The sequence below is a fragment of the Vigna radiata genome, unplaced genomic scaffold, assembly GCF_000741045.1.
Source record: "Vigna radiata var. radiata cultivar VC1973A unplaced genomic scaffold, Vradiata_ver6 scaffold_174, whole genome shotgun sequence".
In the NCBI taxonomy this organism is placed as follows: domain Eukaryota; kingdom Viridiplantae; phylum Streptophyta; class Magnoliopsida; order Fabales; family Fabaceae; genus Vigna; species Vigna radiata.
In genome coordinates this window covers 614,558-623,798 of record NW_014542550.1, presented here as the reverse complement: position 1 = coordinate 623,798, position 9,241 = coordinate 614,558, and the positions used below count along the sequence as shown (strand labels likewise).

The window sequence follows — 9,241 nt, the reverse complement described above, 5'->3', positions numbered from 1 at the left end:
AAATGCACCAATCAAACTTCATGCAACCATCATCTTGCTTCTTACCATTGTCTTCTACTTCAAACATTAAATACGAGAGTTACTACACGCAAAATCAGGTACATTTTCTTCTATTTTGTTTTATTTTGACTTTCAGTATATATAAAATATTTTTAATTCACACTCAATTTTGCAAAAAATATTAAATAAATTTCACAGTTTTAAACCATCTTTGCTGTAGGATCCAAATAAATAAAAAATTAATCAATTATAAAATACAACAATGAAAAAACATAAAAAATTAAAAAATTCGGTTGAAAAATCAGCATTTTATTTTTTAATATATTTTAAACTGAATTTTCAATCTATTTATTTAAAAAGAACTTTAAGAGATTAGAGAGAAGAAGCGTGATGGTGTTTTTGTAAGCTAGCTCCTGAAACTACTACTTAAGCTCACATTTCTTGTTTCACTATGCACTCATCAGAAACTCTAGGAGTTTCATCTTCATCTTGTTCCTTTGAGGTATTATTTTTCACACTCAAATTATAGTGATTTTATAGATCTGATTTTTGTGTCAACTTTCTTTTTCTCTATCAATTTTACAAATGTTTCTGTTTTGGTTCATTTTGTGTGGATAGATCTATTAGTGTACATATCAAATTCTTTCCTAAAATGTTTCCGAGAATGTTTTTTTGTTTTAAGATATAATCTGTCATGAACAGAGTCTAATTCTTTCTTCCATGGTCATTTTTGTGTCAGATTTCAGATCTTCTTAATAAATGTGTCGGAATATAGATTTTGGCAGAGGACCCATGTGCCATATCATAGCAAAAACACTTTTCTTACGAAGGTTTTCACTGTTTTTCTTTTCAACGAGATTGTTCTTAATTTTTTTACAAAAAAAACTGATAAAAGAAAAGAAAATAACTACATTTAGAATTCTTTTAATTAAATGGCTTTAAAATGTTATAATTTCGGTCAATTTTTCATGTAATTAATTTTTCTATGAAAAGAAATTTTTTAATCAAAACAACGTATTTTCATATGTATCTTATTCGGAAGACGAGAGTCTTATTCCATTAATGGAGTCTCATTTAAAATAAAATCAATTTTTACTAAACAAACATGCATTCCATTGAGAAAAAAAAATGTATCATTTTGCTTTTATTTTGTTTTTTGGGTCCTTTGGACCTCTGTATAAAATAATAGTATAATAATAATAACTACTATTTATATACACTTTACCTTTCCTTTTCATTATTTTTTATTATTATTGTCTTTTCTGGGAAATAAAAATAAAATCGAATGTGTAATAAATGAGGTTAATGACACACGTCACTTTTTATGTCAGTGTGCAAACTTTTATGATCTCTTTAAGGAACTTCAACTTTATTTCTGTATAATCTTTCTTCTTCACTTATTCTCTCTCTTTTTTCTGTTTTTCTTTTCAGAGACAGCACAAGAAGAGAAGATCCTTCTGGTAAGAAGCATCGTTGACCGTTGTCTAATGCTTCACTCTCCTCTTTTGAAGTTATGTTCATTTATGTCAATTTTCTTTTGAAAATTGCGATCATTTAAGTTATGATAATTTCTTTAGTTCTAAGAAATTATGATATTTATTTACGTCTTTTTTTTTTGAAACATTTTATACACGCTCCTTCAAAATTAAACAAGGTTACTTTTATTTAAGGCATAAGCTTTGGTTAAATTCAAGACTATAGTATTTTCCCTCCCCCAAGTCAAGATTGGGAGAAAAAAAAATGATTCCGTGGTTTTAATTTTGATTGAAATATTTGGATCATATCAACCCAGTTTAAATTAATTTCGTTTTGTAAGATCCAGTCAACTTTTATAATTCTTTTGGTTTATATTAGCTTAAATAATTTAGAAAATTCTCAATTCTCAAATGTAGATATACATACATTTTTCCTTCATATCCATTTTTTTTATCTAAATAATGGAATAAAAGGACTTAATACTTTTTATATTACGTTCGGGAAAATCATTTTTGTGTAGATGATTTGCATCTAATATTATTTGAAATTTCTGTAATTTCAATACTCTTATCTCCTTCATCTTTGCATGGTTTGTAATTCTTTTTCTTGATCAGAATTTGACAATCCATATTTATCTAAAACAAGTACATAGTCTTTTACTGACATTCTTCTATTCCAATATTTTGAGAACTAAGTTGGTAGCAGGTTCATTCACTATGGAAAATATGGTAAGAACTGTTTACTCTTTTAGTATGTTACAGTATATTTAATTTATATATCTATATATTTGTACTTTATCTGTATTTGATAAAATAAAATAGAAAAAAGTGTACGTGTATTGGATTGTTGTTCTTGCATCTCGAGTAGGGTTAGTATGTGTGTAATATGGATAGTCACTAATGTCTCGATTTTGATAGTCAAAACCGATATAAAATAACCATTCATGAAAAAAAAAAAATTGAAGTAATGAATAGTATACCATTTTTTTTATTATGCATCATAATGAATAGTAATAGAAGTTATGAGAAATAAAATAGTTTAAATATTCTACCATGTAAACAATATATGATAAATTAGTTTTTAAGAAGACAATGTCTTATGAATTTATTATTATTATTATTATTATTATTATTATTATTATTATTATTATCATTATTATTATTATTATTATCATTATTATTATTATTATTATCATTATTATTATTATTATTATCATTATTATTATTATTATTTGTGCAATTTTAACTTCCATAATTTACTTTTTTTATTATTATTATTACTATTTTTTTCATTAGAAATTGTCTTCTGAGACAATTATCATTCTCAAATTCTCTTTCCTATATCCATTTAAACTTGAACTTGTACATTTTATTAGAATCAGTTCAAATCCATCGGTGAACCTATTGCACCTCAATTCACTGGAGCAGAGGTAACATCAATGTTAACTGTTTCTAGTTCGGCAGAAAACCAGGTAAACCCAACCCTCCATATTCATATAAGATGTATCTTACGTAGTGTGCTTTAATGTATTCAGTTTTTTACAATATTGATTATTACTTTTTGCAAAAAATAAAATAGTTTTAACTAAAATGAATATTTCCAGAGTATATATTTGAATAATAATGGTCTTGTATCTCATTCCATTTTTCATTTTGGATGATCCTAATTTACTATGTTATAGTAACTAAACTCTTCACCACCATCCCACTAGTCCTAGTATACTGATCAAAATTTGGGTAGTTTACATGACCTTCTATGGTCTAACTTTATTACCATAATTGTTAGCACTAAATGAAACACTACTTACCCTTCATTTATCATCTTTTTTCCTTTGAATGTCTCATGATAAATGTTGATCGCATGTCTTCATTCATGTGCATTTATGACAAGCCCGTATATATATATATATATATATATGAGAAATATATATATATATATATATATATATATATATATATATATATTGTAGGTAGATATTTATGTGTATATATATCTTATTAGAGTTATCCTTGGTCATATAAATAAATGGATGAATCAAAGTTATTTTTCTTAAATTAAACCTCAATAAGTTAATTATATTTTGTTTAATATGTAACTTTGATCATTTGATTAGGTGGCCTTAATGCCAAGAGGAGGAATTTCCCAGATTCAGGGGCAAAATTTTTCCGGAGGTTATGATCTGTTTACCCAAGTACTTCAAATGGAGAATTCACCTATGTAAGTTTTTTTTTTTTTCGATGAATATTTTAACAAGTTTTTCTACATACACTATTATGCATGTCTTATCCTTTATAATTTTTGTTGAACTTATGTATAATATATGTTCTACATTTCTTTTATTGTACACAGGCATCCTTTTGCTATGTCAAATGACTACACAGCTAGTTCTAGTCAGGTATTGGATCAAAATGTCTCTGAAAATAAAATATATAATCAATCATGTCTATTCATCTTTAATTCAAGAATATCTAGTGAATAAAGATATTTAAAAATATTGTTCAATAATAGAGATGTCATTTGAAGTGTTAACAGAAAACACAAGAGTAATAGAGGTCAAATTGAATTTGTATTACTTTTCAAAACTTTTTATCAGAAACAATGTGTTAAAACACACTATTCTCAATCCATATGCTCCTTATGTAAAGTTTTCTCATTTTCTAATACAACTTTGTACATAAATATTACATTTCTTTATTTACCATTAACACCGATATATAGGAAAACCTTTTTTTTTTAACAGCAAAACTTAAAGGAGAAAATTAATGCTATCTCAAATATTAACAACAAATTCTCATTCATGTCAAAGATTGTGAAAATAGTTTAAAACAACGTATACAAGTCATTCATTTTTAATGCAAAAACTAATGCTGCTTGTAATTTCCTACAAAAGAATTATGTTTTTGGTTGATGCTCAGACTCTTAAGGCTAAACAATGTACACAATACTATTATCATTTTAATATGCTACAAGATTAATTTTTCTTCACACTTCACACACAACTTGGTGTATTTTTCATTCAAATTTGAATGCTTTCTGATCCATCAAATTTCATAAGCTTCAATAATCTCTAATTGTATTATTTTTATTGGTATTTTATTATTTATTATAATTCATGAGCAGACAATGAGGACAACTGAAAGATCTGCAATACCACCACCTCTTCAGAGTGATGCTACACTGAACTCTCAGAGGGCTTGGAACCCTATGCGGTGATAATTCAGTACCTTTACGAATCCATTTTTATAATAATTTTATATTTTGTATGCTTCATGAATAATGTGTTTCTTTAATTGCAGGCTCCAACAGAATCAATTATCTGGTGCTGCTGCTGATGCTAATAGTTCACCGTCCTATAATAATTACATGCAGTATGATTCTTCTATACTTATGTGCACTACATTGTGTTAGAGATCAATTAATTAATAAGTAAACAAGTAATACCTATATAAACCTTTCTTTGGGATACCTAGACAATTTGTCACTTTACTACATCAAACTATTCACATCTATTACACATGTAAATGGTTTTTAACTTATAAGCTTTACTTTTAATGTAATTTTCTAATTACCAAACTAATCCTAGATGTTCTTCTATGTAGGGTGTGTTAAATTGTTTTATCAAATTGAATCTGCTACATTTTTTGTGTTATTAAAAAATTGTCATGTTTACATGCAAAAGTAAATTACTATTATTGCGTAGGAGCATAACTAATTTTTCATTGGGAATTGTAACTCAAGTCTTGATTCAATCTAATATCTAATCCATTATTGAGAACGAATTTTGTGATTTAAATTCTATATATAGAAATGTATTATGTATCATCCATAAGTTGGCCATATGCAATAACAATAAAATATTTGTCTTATTTAATTCTAAGACTCCTAGGTATCAAATGAAGCTATATGGTTTTCTCATTATAGGTATGCCCCAGTCTATAATCCAAACAACCAATCCCAAGTTGCTGTCCGTAATGCTTATGGAGATCAAATTATTCATCCTGCTCAATTCTCCAGGTAAGCATTATTGAGCAGTGACTGTTGTATATTCGTTCTCATAAAGCAAGATACGACATTTTATGCCAATTTCATATTTGGAATTGTTAGAAAAGTGAACTTATCACAATTTTATTTGAAGATGAAAAAAAATTCGTTTTTAAAGTTTACATATGAATATGTTTTGTACATCTTTAACAATCATACTAGCATGTATAATGCATTTATTTTTAGAAGTAGGTACTTGTTGTGACTCCATATCTAGGTGCATGTTAAAGACATAAACCAACGACTTCCTTTACAGTTTTCACATAAGTTACAACGATTTAACCATGACTCTGATACCATATTAAAAGTAGGTTTTGGGCCTAACTCAAGTCCGCAAAACCAGCTTGTAAGGTAATGTTTGCATCTCACTTATATATTATAAATTGGACTTATCTCTAGTCGATGTGGGACTTTCAACACTTTTCAGTAAAAAATTTTATCAAGTTGGTTGAAGTAAATTTTTATGGTTTTATTGCATATTTCTAGACATGACTCTAGATGAAGAAATTTTCCGTAAGTATCTTTCATCGTGTTGAAAGCATTTTTGGTAACTACAATAGAATTCAAGTTTAAAAACAAGTATAATTCAATTTCATAAACCAACTTATTATAAGGTAAGAATCACTTAAGAGTCTTATAAGCATTACTCTGACTACATCTAGTTCGTGTAGGACCACACACTTCATTAAAATAACTTTTCAATCTTTTGTCTTGCAATACTTATTAATTTTGTTATTAATAGTTTCCCTGCGCATCAAATTATGAGTGTTAGTACTGTGCTTCGTTTTTGGTTAAACTTGGTGATTCAGTCATATAGGTTTCATTTTTCTAATATTGCTGTGTCGTTATTTTAATGATGCTGATTTTGGATTGAACTAGGCTGGAGCAATCAATTGTTTTACCTGCGAATGGAATAATTCCTGAATTTCCACCTCGAGAGTAAGCATTTACTTCAACTATTTTCCAAACCTAATAGTACTTCAACTAATGATATGTGTGAACACCAACTGAAAATTGTTTAGGTCATAGCTATCATTATATAGTATTAATCTCTCTCGTTATGCTTGCTTTTGCACTGTTCACATTTCTATCTCAAATAATTCTTAATTAGCTGAAGATATATTTGATATATATAGTCATTTTTTTTTATATATGTTGCTTTTATATATTTGTATTTCTTTATTTATTCATTTATATGGTTGATTTTTGCATAGCTCACTTTTTCCAAATCCATTTGCCAAGAATCCCAAAGGAAGGGCTCTATTAGCTGATCAATATAAGGCTCTGATGCAAAATCAGGGACAAAACTTGATGATGGGAAGGGTAAAATTTTCGAAATCACTTTTTATGATTCTTAAGCCTTTGATGTCGAGATACAATCACTTTTAAAATATACTCGATTCTGTGGTTCTAACACACAAAACAAGGATTATAGATCTTGAAAGGATACGAGGATAAAGGAAAATATAGCTTTGGTTAAAATATACAAATTTCAAATGAAATTTGCACTGCAGGGACGAGTAGAACGATCATGGGATGCTTCAAAATTAGAAACTGGGGAAGGCTCATCTTCTGAACGTCATAAGGTACCACATTTTAATTTTTACGATTTTAATGTTTATGATTTGTAATTGGATCAAATTATAAAAAGAAAAAAAAATTATACTATTGAAAATTTCACATTAATCAGAAATAAAGTCAATTTTTAATATAAAACGAGGTGAAAATATCAATTTATAACTTCTGCGTAATTATAGTGTAAACTGTAAATCAATTAAAAGTATATCATAACAAGTATAATTTTGTTAAACGTTTAGTTGATTAATTGGTTAATCAATAACTAAAAAGGTTGTGCAGAAACATGTAACTTTGGGTTCATTTTAATCCATCCAATTGAATTGTCCTTTTCTTTTGATTTTGTATTCTCTTTTAGGGCTTAACATGTTAAAAATTGTAATGTAGAAAGTGTTAACCCTAGGTGGGATTTTGAGGTTCTTATGCTTGTTTTGTTTTTCTATTGTAGCAGACGAATTCACCACCACGAAATTAAGGACCTAATGTAGGCCCTGCACTCCAGGGACCAAACAATGCACCTGAAAATCCAAGGGTTGTGGATCTGACCATTAACTCTGGAAACAATAGGGAATTTATTAGGTTTGGTTCTCCAATCCTCATAGTTCTTATATCTTTTTTCACAATATCTGTTGTGATTTTAACAGTCATGTTTTTGTGAGTTTCAGCAACTCTCTCTATGACCCTGCTTATGAGACTCTTGGCCTACCAATTGACCCCCATCTCAGATTGTTCCAAGCAATGGCTGGTAATTGCAATCAACCTTTTTCTTTAAATTATAAGGAGTATAACGTGCACAAATTCATAGTAGTTCATATACTTTCATTGTGACGTGCCTCAGAAAATTTACAACGTTCATCTTGAGCCGAAAATTTTCGAGTTTTTTACAAGAATCTTCTTGTTCTTAATGCAGCTCGCGGGGAAAAAGGGTATCGCATGTACGATTGAAAAGCACATGCGTGGGATTCTCATGAGGATTCTCTGCAGTGTTCAATCAATCAAATCCTCAAACTTGAGAATGTGTTTGCTGGCTTGCTTTCAGTTTACATAAAGAGTGCTCTCGAAGAGACCTATGTTTCTTGTTTCTGTTTGGTAGAGATATAAAACTATGGATGTGGTATGTTTAATAATTTTCGTGCTATGACTTGCATGGATCCCATCTTGACTTATATGGGCTTGGTTTATTAAAGTATACAATCGTTAGACTATTATATTTGGCTTATATGGTTTCAATTATTTATTGATGGATATATGGTAGTTAATTGTTAAAGTTATGGTTAGATTGTTTTTTCAATAGTGTGTTTATAAGAACACTAGAGAAAAGTTAAACTATTTATATAGCATTTAGATTTTTCAAAATCTTCTTTTTCATTTATGCAGAGGTTAATAATTTTGAGTTATGAAAACAATTTTTAAAACTTTTTTGGGAAAAACGTTTTTTTTTTTTTTTTTACATTTTTAGTGCTTGTTGATGAATTTATGGGTCTTGGGCACATATTTTGAATAGGATAATGATATTTAGACAACATTTTTTTACAACATTTGAACATTGATTAAGTGTCAATCTGTGATTGGTCAAAAATTACTCTACAATCAATAATAATAATCATAAACAGTAGAGCAATTTTTGACCAATCACATATTGACACGTAATAAATGTTTAAATGTTGTCAAAAAAATGTTATCTAAATATCATTATCCTTTTGAATATTATTTATAATGGAAGAAACATGCAGAGTGATTATAAACTGTTCTGTTTTTGGCTGTTTTTCAGAAAACTGCGAAACAGATTTAGCAAATATAATGGTTTTCAAAATGTATAGGTCCAACTATTTTATATAATACCATTTCTTTAAAGCGACTATGGATATTATGCTATCTTTATAATTCTTTAAGCATTTCATAATTTTTTTTTCTCATTAATAACTGCGGTGTTCGTCCCATTTTTCAATTATTTTTCGCAACTTTTGCCCAAACTATTCAAATATCGGCTTGAGTCATTATTCAAGAAAAAGTGATGCACCTTTAATTTCTTCTATTTTGAAACTATTTTTTTTTATACAATCTCCTCAACAACCCCTTGAACTATTATCCAACTCCATCTTCAATTTAACCTCGGCCAATAACATGCAAATGTTTGAAACTTTTTTTT

The 9,241-nt window shown here is 28.1% G+C and overlaps 1 protein-coding gene across 2 annotated transcripts; it reads left to right on the top strand.

The window, feature by feature from the left end:
- The first annotated feature begins 2,186 nt into the window (after nt 1-2,186).
- LOC111240900 lies at nt 2,187-7,837 on the top strand. 2 transcript variants are annotated; one of them, XM_022776913.1, is made up of 12 exons: nt 2,187-2,204; nt 2,852-2,947; nt 3,590-3,693; nt 3,826-3,871; nt 4,597-4,685; nt 4,773-4,844; nt 5,398-5,490; nt 6,397-6,456; nt 6,732-6,840; nt 7,032-7,103; nt 7,544-7,671; nt 7,758-7,837. In XM_022776913.1, the coding sequence occupies exons 1-11, from the start codon at nt 2,193-2,195 to the stop codon at nt 7,565-7,567; spliced, it is 777 nt and encodes a 258-aa protein (XP_022632634.1). In that variant the 5' UTR covers nt 2,187-2,192; the 3' UTR covers nt 7,568-7,671; nt 7,758-7,837. The 2 variants fall into 2 exon arrangements, with proteins under 2 accessions (XP_022632634.1, XP_022632633.1); XM_022776912.1 differs by having other exon boundaries at nt 7,541-7,671.
- The last annotated feature ends 1,404 nt before the right edge of the window (nt 7,838-9,241 follow it).